The sequence below is a fragment of the Tachysurus fulvidraco genome, chromosome 8, assembly GCF_022655615.1.
Source record: "Tachysurus fulvidraco isolate hzauxx_2018 chromosome 8, HZAU_PFXX_2.0, whole genome shotgun sequence".
Lineage (NCBI taxonomy): Eukaryota > Metazoa > Chordata > Actinopteri > Siluriformes > Bagridae > Tachysurus > Tachysurus fulvidraco.
Window position 1 is genome coordinate 7,157,402 of NC_062525.1, and position 21,628 is coordinate 7,179,029.

Below are 21,628 nucleotides of genomic sequence, written 5' to 3' on the forward strand. Positions count from 1 at the left end.
ATAATATCACACAGAATAGATGTCACTGATATAGATCTCATACCTCAAAGTGATGACATCACAGATCATTACCTCATAATGTACACACTACCTATAGAACAGACTAACTGTGTCTCATCACGTTATCGGCTCGGTAGAACTATTATTCCGACCGTTAAAGACAGATTCACAAATAACCTGCCTGATCGGTCTCAACTTCTTACTGTACCCTTAAACGCAAACGATCTAGATGTAATGACTAACAGCATAGGTGCTTCACTAGCACATTAAACACTGTTGCCCCCATCCGATTAAAGAAAGTTAGAGACAAAACACTTGCACCATGCTATAATAGTCATACTCACACCCTCAAGAGTGCAACCTATTATCTATTACCTTTACTCAGCAAAGTCATGGAAAAGATTGCTTTTGAACAAGTTTATAAATATTTTTTTTCTAATAGTTTGATCACTAAGTACCAGCATGCATATCGGCAGGGTCACTCCACATGTACTGCTTTAACTAATATGACCGTCAACTGGTTAGAAGAAATTGATGCAAACAGATTAGTAGGAGCAGTGATGTTGGACTTTAGTGCAGTGTTTGACCTGATAGATCACAAAATACTGCTTCAAAAATTAGAATGTTATGGTTTTACACCTTCGTCTCTGTCATGGATGGCGAGTTACCTATTCAATAGGAAGCAGCGGGTGTTCTTTAATGGTCAATATTCATCTACTAAGACAATACATTGCGGTGTGCCCCAGGGTAGCTGCCTTGGGCCTTTGCTATACTTGATCTTTACAAATGATTTACCTTTTATTGTGAAACATTCAACTGTTGTTATGTATGCGGATGATTCCACACTGTACTGTTCTGCAAAAAATCCTCATGATGTTTCAAATTTATTAAATCATGACTTGCAGAATATAAGCAAGTGGGTAAAAGAAAACAAATTAGTTTTAAATGTAGACAAATCAACATCTATGCTTTTCTGGAAAAGATTAAAATTAACTACCCAGCCGTCGCTGAACTTGTCAGTCAATGGGCTGCAGCTAAGACAACTGACGCAAGCCAGGTTACTGGGCATCACCTTGGATTCTTACTTGTCTTTTTCAGCTCATATTGATGGAATGATAGCTAAAATGGGGAAGGGTATTGCAATGTCCAGAAAATGTATGTCATATATTCCTATGTCCATTGCTAGACAGGTGGTCCAGTCTCTTGTTTTGTGCCATTTAGAAAACTGTCCAATTATATGGTCGTCCACATCACTAAAACATCTTCGTAAGCTTCAAGTGGCACAAAATAGGTCGGCAAGGACTGTCCTCCAGTGCTCTTTAAAGACTAACGTGGCCCTGATGCATAAACGTCTTTCTTGGCTCACAGTTGACGACAAAATTAAATTACAATTAATTTTAATGTTGTGGAATGCAGTATTTATGAAACAGCCACAGTTTCTCTCTGAGCAGTTTGTTTTTGTAGGAAGTGAACACCTATACGCCACCAGGCAGGCACTAGGTGGTGATATAAAACTTCCGCTTCCCAGGACAAATTTTTTGAAACGCACATCACTTTACAGAGCAATATCTATTTGGAATAGACTTTCTATCTCATCACGCAGAATTCAGAACAAATACAAATTTAAGAGGACGGTAACCCAGTAATTGCTGCAAATGATCTAGTGCCAGCTGTAAATTGTCATGTTCTTTTAAATGTTATGTTCTCTGAATGTAAGTGCAATGTTTGAATTTTTTTTTTTGATTGTAATTTGTGTTGCTTATTGTTTTGTGTGATTTTATGTTGTGAATAATTTTAAAAGAGGACCCCAGGAAGATTAGCTGCCATTAAATGGGCCACTAATGGGGATCCTAATAAAACAATAAAACAATAAAACCTGTAATCTTGAGCAAAAGTGAAGAAAAAATAATTAGAGGTTTATAGAACTGCGTATAAGGACAGTATGTCCAGCTATAGACAGGCTCTAAAAGCTGCTAGGGCTGAGCACTGAGGCAAACTCATAGGAAATAACCAGAACAAGACCAGTTTTTTATTTAATACAGCGGCTAGATTAACAAAAATTAGAAATCCAAACACACTATTCCATCACAGTTCAGTAGTGAGGACTTTATGAGATTCTTCACTGCTAAAAAATGAAAGCATCAGAAACAAAATAGTTGATGTTTAACATATGAGATGCCATATGGCTGTAGAGGGTCCCAGTTATACTCTTCTGTATAAATCACCAGTCATTTGTTTGAAAACCCATCTTATTTGGTGTAAAGCTAAATGAATAATAATTACTTTTTAAATGTTTATCCAGAGTGATATTTTCTGAGATCAGTGTAAAAAAACCTTGTCATTTCATAGTTATCCCTGATCCTGCTATAAATCTATGGTGTTATATTTTCTACAAATATTATATTATAATATCTTTCACCTGGTAATATTTGAGGTGTGTAATCAGGCTGTAAAACTACACTACATGCATCTTTCTAGGTAAAAGATAAACACTAGATAACACAACAGGGTTCCACCCCAGCGATGATAGACATGAAGGCTTGATACAGCTGAATACATTTTTCTCTGAGAGTGTACAGTATGATGCTTTAGTGTGACTATAACATATCTATCTAGCCAGGATATACTGATACACTAATAAACTTTATGGAAGCTTCTGTTTCATTGTCATGGTTTACTAAAGAATTTATTTAACTCTTAGACACATAATAATAAAACAATGTCAGATATACAGTAATACCTCAATAGTTTTACAGATGTATACAATGTGTTCAGTATTAAAGGAAATGTTCTTAATGTTTCTAATTTCCTACTAAAACCTGCCTCTTAGTTTGTGCGCACACACATACTGTACGCGCGCGCACACACACACACACACACACACACACACACACACACACACACACACACACACACACACACACACACACACACACACACACACACAAAACAAAACAAAACAAAACAAAACAAAACAAAACAAAACAAAACAACACAAAACAAAACAAAACAAAGATCCAGTTAGTCTACAGGTTTAAGTTACAATGCAGGCACCCGAGCAGAACAACTGCTGAGCCATGAGTTTGTTGGATTGGGAATGAACCTAGACTGGTGGCCTGGCAGTAGGTTATTTAAAGCTAAGCAGGATAATGGATCCACACGTGGAAGTTATGGCAGGCCCTTCAGTTTATAACTTCACCATGGAGTCACTGGAAGGGAAACCTGTTTCTCTTGGGGTTTACAGAGGGAAAGTTCTCCTCATCGTCAACGTGGCCACCTTCTGAGGCTCCACTGTCAAAGAGGTACTTCAATCTCAGGAATATTCTAAATATCTTTAATCTTCAATATATTACCTGATACAGTCTAAAAATATTCAGGTAACCTCCACCAGTCTAGGGGAAAAAAGGATTATTTATTTAGTGTACAATGGTTTATCAGGATACAATATTTCTAAGAAGCCATAAAATAAATAAAAATAAAGAGTACAGTCTACAGTAGTGATTAATGGTAAGCCCTATTTTTACAGATGCAGTAAAGTCTATTTGAACATCATTGCAAACAACCAATCACAGAGTTTATCATAGCTCTTCAATGAGAGTATTTTCTCAACACTGCCTCAACAACAGAGCATGCTTTATTTATTTATTTATTTAGCTATTCATCAGAGCAAACGTCAGTGTGTGTTCCTGTGATTTCAGTACCACAAGCTGAATGCACTCATGGACAGGTTCAGTGCTGAGAACTTCACCATTCTGGGATTCTCATGCAATCAGTTTGGACTACAGGCACCAGGTAAGAAATAACAACCTTTACTGTGATTTATTAAGAACCATGGAATTTAAACAAGACCGTATTGTGTCTATGTGGTCTTCATTGTAATATGGAGCAAGATCTTTTTGTATTATTTATTTAATTTTACAAGACAAACTGTCGAAACATCTTTGTCTTGTTGATCTGCAGATTGGACCAGATTTGTGTATGTGGCTGGAGCTCATGTGGCTTCTCTTGAATATATACATTACATTACAGCATTGTCTTACACGCTCCTGTTCAAAAGTATTGGAGCATCAGTACTTTGCAATTCTTCTGTTTTTGCTCTTGACTCAAGATATTTGGGTTAGAAATGAGTACAGAACAATAGATCAGACTTTCAGCTTTTTAAACTGTTAAATAACTTAGCACCTATTTTTAGTTGAGCAAAAGTATATGATATTTCAAATTTGGGTGTATTAAGGCACCAACCTGGTGACCTACTGATGTCATCAAACTGCTGTATTGTTCTTTTGTGTTGCTTTTCCAGGTTTATAGCTCAGCTTTTTTCAGTTGTTGTTTGTTTCAAGGACTTTCTCCCAACAGTCTCCTCTTCAGAAGCTGGTTTTACTGTCTGGTGATTAAATTAGCCAGTCTAAAAACTGCTGTTTTCCTTGGCTGAACTCTTCCGTGTCTTGTTGTTTGAAAAACAGCAATTTCTTTCATTTTTACTCTTTTCTTAGCTTCTAAATAGCTTGCTTTTCTTCAATAGATGGCTCTCTGGCCTTCATGTTGGTTTATCCTTTTTAAGGTGAAACCCACGTCTCAAACCTTGTTCAGATCTTCAGAGCATTTTTCAAACTAACAGGGTTTAATTGCTGTTTAATCTGTGTGTCTAAACATATCTGCTTTTAATAAGCCATTAAAAATAAACATTATGTCATGATAACAAATTCATTGTAGAGGTTTAATTAATTGTGTTAATGCTAATACAAAAAAACAAAAGGTCTCTTTGTTAGACAATCGAATTGTCATAAAATGAATCTCCCTGTGGTTAAAAGCTCAGTAGTTGTGTTACATTCATACTTCATCTTTATCAGAGAAGAATCACGAAACCCTGGATGTCCTGCGCTGTGTCAGACCTGGCGGCGGTTTCACCCCAAACTTCCCCATGTTCAGTAAAATCGAGGTTAATGGACTGAATGAGGAGCCACTCTACTCCTACCTGAAGGCAAGTTAGTAATATTCTGCAAATGAGAGACGTTTGTGTGTTTTACCTCAGAACAGATAATGCTGGGAAACTGAGGTTTAATTAAATAATGCTAAAAGTTTGCTCCTGGGTGGTTAGCTTGCTATAGAGTTCACTTCTTAATTTTACTGGCAGACCTTTCTACTTATCAGACAATTTCATTCATTCATTCATTCATTTTCTACCGCTTATCCAAACTATTCTCGGGTCACGGGGAGCCTGTGCCTATCTCAGGCATCATCGGGCATCAAGGCAGGATACACCCTGGACGGAGTGCCAACCCATCACAGGGCACACACACTCTCATTCACTCACGCAATCACACACAGACAATTTATCCAGAGATGCCAATCAACCTACCATGCATGTCTTTGGACTGGAGGAGGAAACCGGAGTACCCGGAGGAAACCCCCAAGAACATATGTGTGTTTTCTTTTTTGTTTTGTTTTTGGATATTATCCAATATATCGCCCCTAGTAGGCTAGGGAAAAACAGAAATATAAAGAAAAAACCTACAAACTCCTACTTCTACTGTCATATGAGACATTAAGCACCACAGTGGAGTATCGCATGAAAATTCAGGTTTTTTCAGGCTCTGATAAAAGGAGTTAAATCATTCATTCATTCATACATACATACATGTTTTTTGGGAGGTGAATAACAGGCATAACAGTAAACTAAGCACAGACGTACTGTATGTAGCCAACATCATGTCTGAACGTTTTGCAGGAGTCTCTTCCTTCTGTGAACCCTGTTTTTGGAGACATCAAGAAACTCTACTGGTCTCCGATTAAAGTCAACGACATTCGCTGGAACTTTGAGAAGTTTCTTATCACTGCTGATGGGTTGCCATTAAGACGGTATGAAACATCTAGTTATTAAAGTGCTAGTACTGTATGTCAGTAGAGTTTACTATGTGATCCTCAGTAGAAACTAAAATCTCTCTGATTTTTGGAGTCAAACAAACATCACTGCAAAATCTTGACATCAAGAGCAAATATCACGTATTATTTCTTGCTTCTCATTACATGATACTTACACACAAATATTAGATTAATAATCTGCCAAAAAACAACTGCTGTTCATGTTTGAAATTAGAAATGGCTTTAAATTATTAATATCTTTACATTTGTTAGACTGTAATCACATAATGATAGAAAATTCATCATTTTATATGAATATATAAGATAATTAGAGGAACAGTTTGTAAATACATTTGCAGGTCTTTTTTCTTACATAAATAGTGCATGTAACTAAATTACATTTATTCTATCACTTGATTTTAGCGAGCTACAATAACCAAACCCAACCTCGTTTTTTTTAAAAACAGTTCTACAATGTAAAAACAATCTTAATAATCACTTTTTAATAAACATTTCTATTCTGACTGTTTATTTATTTTTTCTTGGACAGCTATGACCCCAGTCTCCCTTTTGAAGAGGTGGAGAGAGACGTAGCTGCACTCCTTTAACTCATCGAGCTGTTCTGTCTACTTCTCAGCTGATCTCGGATCAGCTCAGTGCAGGGTTTCATTATGACTTGTATAATATACTGTAAAAATCTCACTGACCACAGAACAGAACAGGTCCATATAGTTATAAACCCTGATATGCAAGTACATTAGACACCTTCTACACTGTGGAAACAGGAAGATGGTGAATACAACCCTCAGAAATTAGATTCGAAGGAACTAATTCACTCACACTGACCAAAAAAATTTCCATTACAAATTTGATGTGAATCAAAGTATTAAAATAGCACAAAGATTTATGACACTCACTCTTGAAATTCTGGAAAAAAAAATGGTTTTTAAATTTGTAAAGTGTATAATTTTAAATTATACACTTTGTCCTAAATGTCTCCATACATTTGGGAAATTAACACTTTTTAGCAAACCTTTTTCATCACATCTACATGATTGGCATTCATTTGTAAACACACACAGAGTCGTCTCTTTTTTTTTTTAGTTTTTTATTCCCCATATGTATGGTGACCTTTTCGGGTCCTTAACTTCTTAAGAGGATTCTGCTTGGAATTAATGAGCATGGCAGGAAAACTCAAGTTTGTAGAGTTTCTTTAAACTTTTAAGATTTTCGATTGAGGGAAAACCATAAAATGCTTCAGCTTTCTACATTTTTCCCCAAGAAAGAAGACTCATAAAAATGAAATCAGAATAAAAGTATTTAAACATGGTAAAGACTTAAAAATAAATTGTCTAGATTACAAAAATAAAATAAAATTAAATAAAACAAAATAAGAAGCCTGTAATATTTACTGGAACAGGGATTGAGGGACAACCAAGAAGATATTTTAGTGAAATTTCTACAAAATAATGATAAAAAAACAAAGGAAAGTGATTTAGGGATAGGGATCTAACAAGGATTGGTACAGGGTAGATTATGGGATGGTTTATAGCAGTGACACAGCTTTTTTAATTGTGTGTGTGTGTGTGTGTGTGTGTGTGTGTGTGTGTGTGTGTGTGTGTGTGTGTGTGTGTGTGTGTGTGTGTGTGTGTGTGTGTGTGTGTGTGTGTGTGTGTGTGTGTGTGTGTGTGGTGGGGGTGTAGTGATGGGGCAGTGTGATGATCCCTCAGTAAAAGCACTCAGGCAGCTGAGCTTGGTCTGATAGGGCTGGAGAGAAACTTTGAGCTTTGGTGCATTCACTCAGAGAAACATCTCCACCCAGCACCATCACTATAGCCTGACACACTAGCACACACAAGGAAACTGGAAAATAAAAAGGCATTTATTAATCATTGATGCTTTTTCATGAATTTCATTTGTGTGTATGTATGTGATTACATTCATGTTGTTTTTCTAGAAGAAGTCTTGTGGAAAAAAACAGTGAAATTCTTTCTTCACATATCCCAGCCTAGGATGTTGGGCTTCAGAGCACAGGGTCAGCCTCTATCAGGGTCAGGATCGATCGATCGATCGATCGATCGATCTATCTATCTATCTATCTATCTATCTATCTATCTATCTATCTATCTATCTATCTATCTATCTATCTATCTATCTATCTATCAGGATTAGAATTAGAATCAGAATCAGGTTTATTGGCTAAGTGTGTTGACACACACAAGCAATGTCACGACATATCATTTAGATTAAATTATATAATCGTACGCAGATATAATAAAAATAAAACAGAATTAATTTACTGTTTCAATGTTTCAATATAAAGATTTTTTAAGTCACCTGCAATTTTTTATTGTGGAGTTACTACCATTGATGCACACTAGATGGCGATATAGAACTGCAGGTGACCCAAGAACACAAAAGCGGTGCGCTGCCTTAATGTGTGATGTTTGGTAAAATGTGTACCCTTGTTTCCTGTCGACTGAATCGACTATGTGAATCGACACGATAACTCGACACGATAACTCGACTCGATAACTCGACTCGATAACTCGACTCGATAACTCGACTCGATAACTCGACTCGATAACTCGACTCGATGAATCGACTCGACCGTGATCAAAATATTTATCAGGATATATATGTGTGCCTGATTCAGATGTAATAAACGTATACTAAAAATAAAACCTGGAAGTACAGTTAACAATTTGGGTGATTAAAAGATCTTATTTTAAACGGCGCTGAATGTAACCTAAGTGGCCATAAACATTATCAACAAAAAAGGCCCAATTTTAAACACTTTTCCATGTACTTTATGGGAAACAAGTAAAGCAAGAAAAATATTAATTGAAATATTTAAGAACTGAAATTGTTCAAAGAAATTGTAGAAAATAATAAGTTCGTTAATGTGTATTGATTTTAAATCAGGCGGATACGAAAGCTACCAAAGGGGTCCTGAGAGTGTAAACTGTGTAGGAGGACGTTTGTTAACGTATCACCTGGTCAGCAGCAGTAAACATGAGCGACAATAATTACCGCTTCCTTGGGATTCACACTTCAGTAGAGGGAAAGTCTGAGGAACGACACGGGTGGTCCAAGTACAGAAACGTTTATTATTGTTATTTATTATTCTCAATATGCAAATATTGCTTTAGTTTGTGCACGCAGACTTTCTGTGTCTAGCTGTCATGTTGCTATCTCCTGATTTATTTATTTATTTTTGCTCTACTTTAATGCCATAAGTACAAAGTCCAAGCGAATTTCCTGCATGTTTTATTTTATTTTATTTTGTCTTATTTTATTTTTTATTGTTATTCTTTATTTTATTTTAGTTTTGTTTTATTATTTACTTAATATTTATTTATTCAGTATCATATTGAACATTAAAGAAATTAGCTGTAGGATGATTGAGTAGAGATTGTGATGTAGCAGTAATGCATTATAGTGTATGACCCAAAAGTTTCTGGATACCTGATCATCACACTTATATGCGTTTTTTTTTTGTTTTTTTAAACATTTGGGTCTCTTTCTGTACCTCTTACACAAACGTGTGCTTAAACATATGAGTGTGATGATCAGATGTCCACAATCATCATATTTTCCAAATGGCAGTGACATAAAAAAAACAACAACTCCTCACCATAAAACACATTAGATATTTTTGTTGTGCAATATTATTGGTGCAGTGATTCAGATGCGGAGGGGCACGGTGGCTTAGTGGTTATCATGTTCGCCTCACACCTCCAGGGTTGGGGGTTCGATTCCTGCCTCCGCCTTGTGTGTGTGGAGTTTGCATGTTCTCCCCGTGCCTCGGGGGTTTCCTCCGGGTACTCCGGTTTCCTCCCCCGGTCCAAAGACATGCATGGTAGGTTGATTGGCATCTCTGGAAAATTGTCCGTAGTGTGTGTGAGTGAATGAGAGTGTGTGTGCCCTGAGATGGGTTGGCACTCTGTCCAGGGTGTATCCTGCCTTGATGCCCGATGACGCCTGAGATAGGCACAGGCTCCCTGTGACCCGAGAAGTTCAGATAAGCGGTAGAAAAGTAATGAATGAATGAATGATTCTGATGCTGTATTTCTGTTATTACTGTGAGAAGTAAGCAAGTATCTGCTTCTTTAACATTGCATGGGAACATCACATATTTCTGCTAGAACAGTTGCAATCAACTTGTATACTCAGCATCATATAAATGAGAAATTAATTAATTTAATTTTGCGAACAAAATGCCAGGAAAATAGTAACAATATTATTATATTAAAACTGCCAACAAAATGGTAAAAATAAAACCACAGTTCATTACATAATCTGTTAAATCATCATCATATCAACGCAATGTATTATTTTTCTTTTTTAATCAATTTATTAGAAATGTTTTTGAGACCTCTTTATAATGTTCAGCCCTATTTGTACACAGATATAATTTAACAAATATACTAAGACATTAATAAAATAGGATTAAATGAAACACACAACAAAATACAAGAAAACTGAACCAAAAGAATCAGTTAAACATGTGATAGTCTGTTGGTACAGAATTAGCTTTAAATTTCAAAAATATATTTGTTTTCAGCTTTCAGGACCTGTGCTGATTTACATGTACGTGTATGAATAGTTTGAGGTTTATGTAAATACATTTCACTTCTCGTGCTCTTACAGTATTTTCCCTCCATCACCTACTGGTCTGTAACTACTAGAGCAGTTGTCTAGTCTTTTTTTGCTTGGAACATCTATCATTTTTTTGCAGGTACCAGCTGTTGGATCTGCCCTGGGAGGATGTCCTCGTCACACATGTGCTGTGCTACTTGCCTTTACGACACCTAGTCAGCCTTCAGCGTGTGAGCAAGAGCTTCCGCTCACTAATTCAGGTTTATCTGGCCAACTGCCACTCATTCGACCCCACACAGGTGAGCTGGGTTCATTCTGTCTTCTAAAGATCCCTAATGTCCTAATGGATTCATACGTTCTGTGTGTGTGTGTCTGTGTGTGTGTGTGTCTGTGTGTGTGTGTGTCTGTGTGTGTGTGTCTGTGTGTGTGTGTCTGTGTCTGTGTGTGTGTGTGTGTGTGTGTGTCTGTGTGTGTGTGTCTGTGTCTGTGTGTGTGTCTGTGTGTCTGTGTCTGCTCAGTCTTGATACATATGCTGAAGGTAGAGGTGAGAAGGTATATTTAATCATGTCCTTTTTTAGAAAATATTAGACATGGCAACAATTTGAATAGAGTGTTTTACAGACACTACAAAATGCACTGCTAAAATAAAACTATTCAAAGTCTCTCTGCACTTATTTCTGCTCTAAAAGCTTTTCACATTCATTTCATACCTTTTTCTTGAAGGGTGCCAGTAACCCAGTATTTATCAGTTAAAGATTTCTACTCTGTCTCTGTCTCGTTTTAGACAGGGCCTCATGTTCCTAAGGAAGCTTTTTGTTCCATGCTCTGCGATAATAAAGTCCTCCAGAGTCTCTCTGTACATGGCTGTTGTGACTGGATCACTGATGAGGAGCTGCTTCCTGTGATCGGTCAGAACCAGCAGCTGCAGCGTGTGGACCTTCACGGCTGTGTCCACCTCACTCGGCACGCTCTGGTGGCTGTGGCTCTTGGTTGCCCCCGTTTGCAGCACCTGGGCCTGGCTCACTGTGAGTGGGTAGATAATCTGGCACTGAGAAGTCTAGCAGATCACTGCAACGAGCTACGAACGCTGGACCTCACCGCCTGCAGGCAGCTGAGAGACGAGGCCGTGTGTTATGGGGCGGAGCATTGGCCCATGCTGCGCTCCATCTCTGTGGCCATCAATGCCAACATCACAGACACGACTGTGGAGGAAGTGGCCAAGCACTGCAGAGAGCTCGAGCATCTCGACCTGACCGGATGTCTGAGGATTCACAATGAGGCCATCAAGTGAGCCCGCGTGTGTGTGAGCCTGCGTGTGTGTGTGAGCCTGCGTGTGTGTGTGTGAGCCTGGGTGTGTGTGTGAGCCTGGGTGTGTGTGTGAGCCTGGGTGTGTGTGTGAGCCTGGGTGTGTGTGTGAGCCTGGGTGTGTGTGTGAGCCTGGGTGTGTGTGTGAGCCTGGGTGTGTGTGTGAGCCTGGGTGTGTGTGTGAGCCTGCGTGTGTGTGTGAGCCTGCGTGTGTGTGTGAGCCTGCGTGTGTGTGTGAGCCTGCGTGTGTGTGTGTGAGCCTGCGTGTGTGTGTGTGAGCCTGGGTGTGTGTGTGAGCCTGGGTGTGTGTGTGAGCCTGGGTGTGTGTGTGAGCCTGGGTGTGTGTGTGAGCCTGCGTGTGTGTGTGAGCCTGCGTGTGTGTGTGAGCCTGCGTGTGTGTGTGAGCCTGCGTGTGTGTGTGAGCCTGCGTGTGTGTGTGAGCCTGCGTGTGTGTGTGAGCCTGCGTGTGTGTGTGAGCCTGCGTGTGTGTGTGAGCCTGCGTGTGTGTGTGAGCCTGCGTGTGTGTGTGAGCCTGCGTGTGTGTGTGAGCCTGCGTGTGTGTGTGAGCCTGCGTGTGTGTGTGAGCCTGCGTGTGTGTGTGAGCCTGCGTGTGTGTGTGTGTGAACCTGTGTGTGTGTGTGTGTGTGAACCTGTGTGTGTGTTTGCATGTGTCTATGTGACTAAGATTTATAAAAGCTAATTGAATGGGATGATGACTTGTAAAATGGTGTGTTTTTGAGTGTTTATTTCAAGAAAATCCAGTTCGGACATGAAAGCTGTATTGTCCACAATAAACTGAAGTAAACAAAAGTAATAAGAGATTCATTTATTGTTTTAAGTATTTAGTATCATTTGAATTATTCCAATATTAGCATGCATTACTAAGTATAAAATATACTAAAAAATGTACATCCTATTATTAACATTAATAAGCTATTATATTAACAATGTGTTATAATCTACTTAAATACAATTAAACTTGGATTCAAGCTTATTTGAAGACATTTCCATTTATATATATATATTATTATTATATATAATTATTATTATTATTATTATGTATTTATTTGTTTATTTTGATGAGAACAAATTATATACACGCTTTCATTAACCACTATCATTTGTGTGTGTGTATGTGTGTGTAGGACTGTGGCTGAATACTGCCCTAAACTGCAGTCTCTGAAGGTGAATCACTGTCACAACGTTAGTGAGTCCAGTCTGGGTGTGTTACGAAGGCGGAATGTACAGATTGACGTGGAGCCTCCCCTGCAGAGGGCGCTGGTGCTGCTACAGAATGTTGTTGGCTTCGCTCCCTTCATCAACCTACAGATATAACAGTACATGGGGGTGGGTGTGTATCATACCTCTCTGAAGAGTGCTGCTGTTACTCAGTGAACTTTACGCTCATCAGTCAGGTGTGATTTTATGAGAGGTGTGGTACATGCGACCCCAAGATGAAATCAGGTGAGTGATGAGTACGCCATCTTCTTTATTCTGCAAACTGTTTAAAAGGAAAAAACATCACATTTTACTTTGGTAGTTCTTGTTCCTGGTCTTGGACCGTTCAAATTCATAAATCCCTAGAAACATTTATTTGTTTGTTTGTTTGTTTGTTTGTTTGTTTATTTAACATTTCTTTGCTTCATGAAGAGTTTCTGCATAAAGCACTCTGATAAGAGAAATATTTATAGGCTTTAACCTAGAACTTTTTTCCCTAGAGAAACACACTGAAGAAATTTGTATATTATTACTCACCAGTGAAAATCCAGTATTTCTTGCTGGAACACGAAAGATTTAAAACTCAAACTATCTTTAATTTAATTCCCTTTAGAAGAAGGGTCGTTTGGGCTAACGAGTTGTGTAACCCAAAAAACACTCATCATCCATCACTGGGAGATTACTAGCTTAAATATCGTTGATGCCACAGCCATGCGCTCTGGGTGGGCATGATTGGGCATCTGCCTGGTTGTTAGTCATATTGATATTAGCCAGTCTTGGGTATCTCTGAGCTTGTGTATGCAGAAAAGAACAGGTAGCGCTTTCACCCTGAGTGTGTTATGATGCAGCATGAGCAGTGAAATGAAAAGATGCCCTAGGCTGTTTAATGTGTCTCTGAGGAACCACATATTAGCTTTCACTCTCCCAAACTGGTAGCTGTCATGTGATAGGGAGGCAGTAGCTGGCGGGTGATGATTGGACAAAATTGTGGGAGCAAATAAAAAAAACAGAATGTATTCCTGTTAGAGAGGGTTGTTTAGGGAGTAAACAGGTCCTTACAATTTATACATTATTTAAAGGTAAAGAATCATTTATACTGTATTGCAGGGACTGTTAGAAATACTGATAGAAATACATTAATCTATCATTCTACATTGTTAACTGATTATATATATAAAAAATATATACTGTTTATCTTTCAGGACTTCCTTCATCCTTGATCTATTTGGAGTGACTCCCTGTGCTGGTGCAGTGCAATAACATTGACAGTGTACTTTTATGAAATATCTGTTTCAGTTATGCCTATACATTGAGTATATATGTACAGTATTTTGTTCTACCAGGGGTTCCACCAGCCCTGTTTCCAGACATGAAAAATTACATGAGGTGCAGTAATACAAAGGCATCGTAACTCTTCCAGCTGCTGCAACATGCATGACTGATTAGAGACAGTTGTGTTTACCTCTAATAAAAATGTCATTGGAGCCGTCATACTTGAGATTTGCATGCGTGAATGCAATGTCTTTTAGATATTCAGATACATTGTGGTGTTGTTTTTTGTTTTGTTTTGTTTTGCTCTGAGCACTCATTTCCATTAGGAATATATGAATTGGGATTGAACATACTTACATAAGTAATTGTTGGAAATGTACTGTTTAATATTTAATTTATTTATTTTTCCATGGTAAACATCAGCTTTGTATAATTTTGCACTTACTGAAAGATTGACGGAAACATGCTGCATCAAAGTATCTGTTGATTTTGGTTTTAATTTACAGAGCAGATTGTGAGTTGTATTTCATGTTAAGAGTGTTTGTGGATACACATGAAAATGCTATTTCATGTAAAAACCCAAAGCAATTATTATTTCTACGGGAATAACTTGAAACTGCCACCAAACAACCTCAACATACCAGATTAGCTTTAAACCAGACTGAATGTGTTTATTATCACATGTAGGGATGACAGTAAGATTTCATTCTAGTACTTTAGATTTATGTTGTAAAATGTAATTGAACTAAAGAATTTGCACCAAGGTTGGATTGGTGCTATAAAGGAGTGGATTATGCAGCTTGGTTATACATCACTTGTCATTAATACTGTAGATCAAAGTGTTCTGGGCTCCACAATTATTATTGATGACTCCATGAATATGGGTTTTATTATTATTGTTTTTTTTTTTCTGTTAAATCTACAATTATTGTAATAGAATTTATTCAACAGCAGTTTTGTACATGTTCAGTATGGTACAAGCTTTGCATTTTTTATATTTTGTTCTGTTTAAAGTTTATTTGTTCTGATTATGTGTTATAGAAATGTTATAAATGGTTATACAATAGTACAATATTGTGCAATAATACAATAATATGCAATATTGGTGAGGTTTTGGAAAGATTTATTTAATGTCTAATAGCATTTTATAAATTTCACATTTTGACTTGTTTACAGATTTTCTGACCCTGATGCATACAGTATCCTTGCACAGAATCAGCATTTTGTCTGCACTGAAATCATTCAGTAGAAATAGGTTTTAAGAAGATTATTTTCTACATTATTTTCTAAAAATAAATGTATAATACAAATAGCATGGCTTAACCTTTCAAAAAATTTAGATTTCTGAATAGAGAAATTGGAAATGGCCCCAAACTGAACACACTCCTGAGCAAGGCCCTCAATTGCTGATGTATAAACTGAAATAGAAAAAAAAAGTAAATCACTCTAGATTAGAGTGTTTGCTAAATGCTGTAAATATAAATGTATAAATGTAAATTCTGAGTTAGTGTTTCTTTCTGTGTGATTGCCACATGTCCCATCCCAACCTCCCTACTGTAGGTGTGAATGAGTGTGTCTGTATGTTGTGCCTTCTTATGTACTGGCTCCAGACCAGGATAAAGCAGCTACATGTTTGTTTGGGAAAAGAATCAGACCAGTCTAAATATTCAAGTTAAGCTTCTTGAGAGGATGTAACTATAAAAAAACATTATGTAAAATTTAAGGAGAATATGAGTAACAAAAGAACTCAGTAAAACCACAAGAGGTCAGTAGAGAATGTAGGAACTGCTTACTGAACTTATGGCATCAGAGCTATTTTTGTCGCTTGTTTTGCTGATCAGCATTTCAGCATTATATTAGGCTCGAAAGGGAGCCATTTGGAATTCAATGGCTCTCTCTCTCTCTCTCTCTCTCTCTCTCTCTCTCTCTCTCTCTCTCTCTCTCTCAGACTATGTTGGTCTGCTTACACTGCTTCACTGCAGTTACCACTGTCATGAGCAAATTGTGCATTTTATGCATGTTGCCACAGCAGCCTAATTCCCTGGGCAGCATATTCTGCACCATCCAGAACTGAAAGTAAAATGGGGTATATGCTAATATCCTGTCTCAAAATAATTTCTGACTTTGACATTTGTGACATTTCATAATTCTTGAGCTTTTATGTCAGTTATGAGTGCATCAATGCTAGGAATTTTTAGCTTTGGTTTAGCTTGTATTAAATGGCAACGGCAAACTATATATATATAACCAGCTCTGCTAAATCACTAAGAGCAGGATTAGACAAGTTTATAGCAACTGGTATATCGCACACTTCATCCAACTATTCAAGCTTTTTAGAAGAACTTTATCAATTGGATCAGTCATGTCAGCTTTGACTTGATATTTATAATTATTGCTGAGTAATCGAGTCAGAGTATAGGGAGACTATATGTCATATATATATATATATATATATATATATATATATATATATATATGTGTGTGTGTGTGTGTGTGTGTGTGTGTGTGTGTGTGTGTGTGTGTGTGTGTGTGCAATGTCTTTTTTACATATTTGTCATTTTTTTTCATGCTTTTTCACACCAACTAATTGAGTGCTTGTAAACAAATTGTGATATTGCATTCAAAGAAAATTAAAGCACAGACTTAATACATATCAATACTATACTGGATCCAGAGGGTGTATTGGCTACTACACTAAATTGGGCGTATGAGTGTGTCCATTGTGCCCTGTAATAGACTGGTGTCCCATTCAGGGTGTGAATAGGCTCTGGATGCACCATAGCCCTGAGTAGGACAAAGCAGTTCCTGCTTTACCCCGAAACAGGAATGCTTTAAGTAACATATCAAGGGCTTAAGTGTTATTGCTCACTATATGAATGGTGCATTAGAGACATGTACAGTATGTTTGAGGTAAACATTATGAGATGGTGGAGCTTAAGCACAGGGATGGGCAGGATGCCCTACAGGAACTTTCTGACGCTCTACTTGCAGAACTTGTCCCACCTGCAGACGTTTTTAGCTAATCCTGGAGAGAGCATTGCGCATGCTCCAGCCGCCACAGGCCGGGTAGGGCGAGAGTGTGCTTGCGGCGTGGTGTGTCTAGTTGTCTAGAGTGGCTGAGTTACACAGGAGACCTCCTTCGTTCCTTCTACCGTGGTAGAAGTCAAAAATAATACATGCGGCTGCGCCGAATCAGCACCGTCAGCTTTGCCGACACCGGGGTTTAAAATGCAGATATAACGGAGGAGAGAGTCAGCCACCTGCCTGCGAGTACACACACACACACACACACACACACACACACACACACACACACACACACACACACACACACACACACACACACACACACAGAGACAGAGAGAGAGAGGAAGAGAGAGAAGCAGAAACCTGCCTGACCGATGCGGACTGCAGTGGCGTTTCCCGGTTTTACGCATTCCAGCATTCCGCACACGCACTCATGACAAGGACGCGAGCTTTAAAAACACATTGTAACTCCATCCGCCGGTAAGAAACTCTATTTAAACACCATACGGTGCTGAACTACGCTGTGTGTTGTCATGTGCGTCTCAAAAGCTGCGTGGATTAAAAAGACATGCTATTTGTCAATGAAATCTCATCACACCACATCATGTTCTGATCTACATCAATGCTTCGGGTTTACTTCTAGTCGAGTTTGTGTATGCAGATGATGCTTTAACCTGCTCTTGTTTTCCTGTTTGTAAAGGTCATGATATGAAACATCTGACTATGCATGCTTAAAGGGCTCTTCTGATCATCAATCTAATTATGATGGCAAAAATTTGCCTGACAAGTTTTATGGAGTCCATTTATATTGTCCCACCAGTTGAATGAGACATGGAGGTCATGGCTGCTGCATTCGTCAGATCCACGGTCTCTGTAAATAAGCACCCATTACATAGAATTTGGCATCTTTACTTGTGCAGCCTACAAGTTAATAATGATAGCTTCAGTTACCCAGAACGGCTAAAGCTTTGTCTGTTTGCTAACCTGTTGGGTAACAAATGCCTAGATCCATTAGTTCAGCTCATTAGATAGAGTTTGACTCCATTATTCTAAATAGAAATGGAAGATCAGACTGGTGGTTTCAGGATTAAAGAGTACAGTGTAATGTTGACTGCATGTCTCAAGGTAGACTTTAGCCTACGTATAAAGAGACACTGCAAAATGACTTTGCTAAACTACTGTAGGTGCAAAATGTAACTGTATGACCTGTGCGTTGTTCAACCACAAATTTGCACGCAGTGATGCTGACAAACCCATACGATTTGCATTCTTTGAATTGCTGCTATAAAAACTTAAGTGAGTCCAAGCATTGCTGAAAAACAGGTTTCATTTTATCTCAAATTACTTTTCTAGTCATGTTGGATTGTCATGAACATTGAACACATTTGGAAGTCTCCAGCGCAACCACAGAAGACGTATAGAAACTGCTGCAGTGCCCAAGAGAGCTAGGCTACTGTATGTTGATGTCACAATTTCAGGTTGGCTTTTCTGAGAATATTGTTTGTATCATTGGTACACTGACAGTTTAACTTTTTCCGAAGGTAACAATTAAAATTTACAGTAAAGGAATGGGATCCAATTGGGCTGTTGCTAGTGGGGCAAAATGTGTTATAAAAAGCCTGTAGCTGGGAGTTTTATTCTGTCTGAATGTAGTTCGTGTATATGAAATCTTATTCCAGATTTAAGAGGGTTTATGAACCGGTACAGTTTTCTTTCTGCAGACCCTGAAATCCTAGTTGTGCTACTGCTCAGAGATCCTCAGAGACACACTGACATCCTTTTAGCTAGTAGCAAGTGTGCTGTCTGTGAACTTCTGTTATCAAATTATTTAAAATTTTACATACAAGTTGACAGTGTTCTGTTTGTGTCTTGTGTTAACATGTACAGTATGAGCGGTCATATCTGAACACCACAACCATAAATACACCAGTGGGGCTTATATCTCATGGAAATCAGTTTATATACCAATCCAAAGTTTTAGGATTATGCATATTTAACAGATTGCTGATTAGAAAAATGTTTAACTGTTACTTGGATTGTGTTTGTCTGTGGATTCATAGCAACTATGGCTTAAATTACTTAAATTAATGAACGCATTTTTTATCCCTTTTTCCTAAATCTTTTAATTATATGAACTGCAAGTTACAGTGTGTTTTAATTTCCCACTTTTTTTTAATTGCTCTTTTTTATACTTTGTCAAAGTGTCTTTAATCATTTTTCAGGTAATTTTCCTGTCTCTACTAGCAACTGTGTTAAAAGCCATTGTTTAACAAGAAGGTGGAAGAAATGCGTGTTCTCTTTTGTACCATAGTGAACCTTCTGTGTTGAGTCTGCTTGTTTATTTTCTTACGGCCTCTGTTTCCAGGTTGTTATTCCCTATGCGGGTGATAAATTGCTTTGGCTGGTGGCGTGGACAGGCTACATGGTACAATGCCATTGGAAACGTACACTGCAGGATGATATTTGTTTCAGAATGAACAGAAGCATACATATACAGAAAGGAAGAGAGGAAAAGCTGACAGAAGGTGAATGTCTGAAAGACATGGGGTTAGTTCAGTGACAAAAGAGAGAGGATGGGACAAGTGTCCATGGTTCATGCCTGCAGGATAGGGAGAGTATTTTGTCTCTATTACTTAAATGGCCCTGAGGATTTTAGTCAGCCAGCTTCTTGCTGATAGGCACTGAGGTTACAGATTATTATCTCTAGCAAACATTTATCCTTATTCTCTCTCTCTCTCTCTCTCTCTCTCTCTCTCTCTCTCTCTCTCTCACTCCCCCCCTCTCTCTTTGTTCTACTGCTTGCCTTTGCACTTTCTGCCCTCAAATGTCTCCTAAACTGCCGTTCCTACTGCAGTGATCAGCAGGAGCGCTTGTCCGTCTGCCTCATCTGTCTAATTGAAGATCAAACATCAATGTCTAATTAGAACTGATAGAAGATTAACCCATCCAAACCTGTTGGCCTAGATGGTTTATTCATTCTGATGCTGTTTGAGGCTGATGTATCTACTGCTTCCTTTGGCAGTAGGCCGTGACTGAAGGCTTTCTGACTGCCCTCCAGCAGTGTGTTGTGGTTATCGCTTTGTAGCACAGCACTTTGGACAACACTTTCAGTGAAATTAGATTTAGCAGTGTTGAGTCGTTCAGCATGACGGTCATTAAGCTGTGCTAAGCAGAAATTTCTCCCAGAGCATTCTAAAAATATTTTCTTTTTTTAATTAAACGTAAAAGAAGCTGAAAAAAGAGGTGATGGTGTTTAGTTATAACGTAAGTGATAAGAGGAAATAGTTTATTCTCTGGAGGTTACAGTACTTAAAACAGAACTATCAGCGAATATAATGTTTAACATTTTGTTGGCAAATAGTATAAGATACAGAATAAAATCAAATCAGGGCATGATGTAATGGGAAAATAAATAGAAGTGACTTGCTTCACATAAGGCAGAATCACAACACCCCATTGTTGAGTATTTTTACACAACACTATTTGTTTTGTATTACTTCAAATTTTTTATTCTTGGCTTGAAAGAAAGATTTGGCCATAAATTAAAACAAAATTGTACTTGAGCAGGCAAATAATAGAATCATTTTTAGTGCTACAAAAAATAATGAAAATTAAGGATGCATCTATCAATTTTTCTATTTTTATATCATTGCAAATATCAGATCTGTGTCAGCCTTAAATGATACAGGTGTTAGAAGGACAGTTTGATCAAATACACAGCCTTTCAGTCCACTGTATTACCCTGAAACGCTGTGACTAAGAATCACTCAGAATTAAGATAATTCTTAGGTCCAGATTTCTCCATTTAAATTTATTTACTCTTCCCTAACTACAGTAGATGTTCTAGCTTAACAGATAGATTTTCCTAGTTATCTGAATATGTTGGACTTTTCTCAGAGATTTTGCACAATTAGAACTAGAACTAGGATCTACATATCTGGAAAATGTATCTTAATTATTGGACCAGTAGAAAAAAAATTGGTGTTTAGTTGATACTCGTATATCTTACATTGAAACTTAAGTAGAAGTAATGACAGAAATTAGCAGTATTGTAGTGGAAATAAAGTGGATAAATCGAGGTACTTACAAAGGAATATCTGAGAAGAAAGAATGTTCAGCCTCATACCATAAAAGCTATATTGTGGTTTGATCGCAGTTCTGGGTTAAACATTGCATTAATTTATCGTACTATCGTTATAGCCCCTAAACTGAAGCTGAGCTCTTCTAATAAATGTACCAAACTGTATTTTATCTTTGTCTCATTGGTACATACCTTTTACCTAGAAACATGAATATGAGATACATGTAGCATAATACAATATTATATTTCGCTTTATTTCTC

The 21,628-nt window shown here is 37.8% G+C and overlaps 3 protein-coding genes across 4 annotated transcripts in view; all 3 read left to right on the forward strand.

Annotated features, from left to right (window-relative positions):
* The first annotated feature begins 3,713 nt into the window (after positions 1-3,713).
* gpx9 (glutathione peroxidase 9) lies at positions 3,714-6,693 on the forward strand. The gene is made up of 4 exons (XM_027132802.2): positions 3,714-3,792; positions 4,851-4,981; positions 5,729-5,859; positions 6,413-6,693. Exons 1-4 carry the CDS (start codon positions 3,720-3,722, stop codon positions 6,468-6,470), a joined length of 393 nt encoding a protein of 130 aa, XP_026988603.1. The 5' UTR covers positions 3,714-3,719; the 3' UTR covers positions 6,471-6,693.
* Positions 6,694-8,803: 2,110 nt separating this feature from the next.
* On the forward strand, positions 8,804-15,430 carry fbxl15 (F-box and leucine-rich repeat protein 15). Its single transcript, XM_027132807.2, has 5 exons — positions 8,804-8,957; positions 10,604-10,763; positions 11,249-11,751; positions 12,915-13,233; positions 14,190-15,430. The coding sequence occupies exons 1-4, from the start codon at positions 8,878-8,880 to the stop codon at positions 13,102-13,104; spliced, it is 933 nt and encodes a 310-aa protein (XP_026988608.1). The 5' UTR covers positions 8,804-8,877; the 3' UTR covers positions 13,105-13,233; positions 14,190-15,430.
* A 1,864-nt stretch (positions 15,431-17,294) lies between these two features.
* The window catches only part of LOC113634079 (PH and SEC7 domain-containing protein 1), a 44,187-nt gene continuing 39,853 nt past the window's right edge, over positions 17,295-21,628 (forward strand). Inside the window, exon 1 of one of the 2 annotated variants that reach the window (XM_047817740.1) lies at positions 17,295-17,766. The gene's annotated coding sequence lies outside the window, so the exon portion shown is untranslated. The remainder of the gene's footprint in view (positions 17,767-21,628) is intronic. The other variant, XM_027132797.2, reaches the window with a different exon arrangement.

Coding starts and splice junctions, on each gene's coding strand:
- fbxl15 (XM_027132807.2), top strand. CDS start 8,878: ATGAGCGACAATAATTACCGCTTCCTTGGGATTCACACTTCAGTAGAG. Junction 8,958..10,603: donor GAACGACACGGGTGGTCCAA/GTACAGAAACGT, acceptor ATTTTTTTGCAG/GTACCAGCTGTTGGATCTGC. Junction 10,764..11,248: donor ACTCATTCGACCCCACACAG/GTGAGCTGGGTT, acceptor GTCTCGTTTTAG/ACAGGGCCTCATGTTCCTAA.
- gpx9 (XM_027132802.2), top strand. CDS start 3,720: ATGGACAGGTTCAGTGCTGAGAACTTCACCATTCTGGGATTCTCATGC. Junction 3,793..4,850: donor GTTTGGACTACAGGCACCAG/GTAAGAAATAAC, acceptor CATCTTTATCAG/AGAAGAATCACGAAACCCTG. Junction 5,860..6,412: donor GATGGGTTGCCATTAAGACG/GTATGAAACATC, acceptor TTTCTTGGACAG/CTATGACCCCAGTCTCCCTT.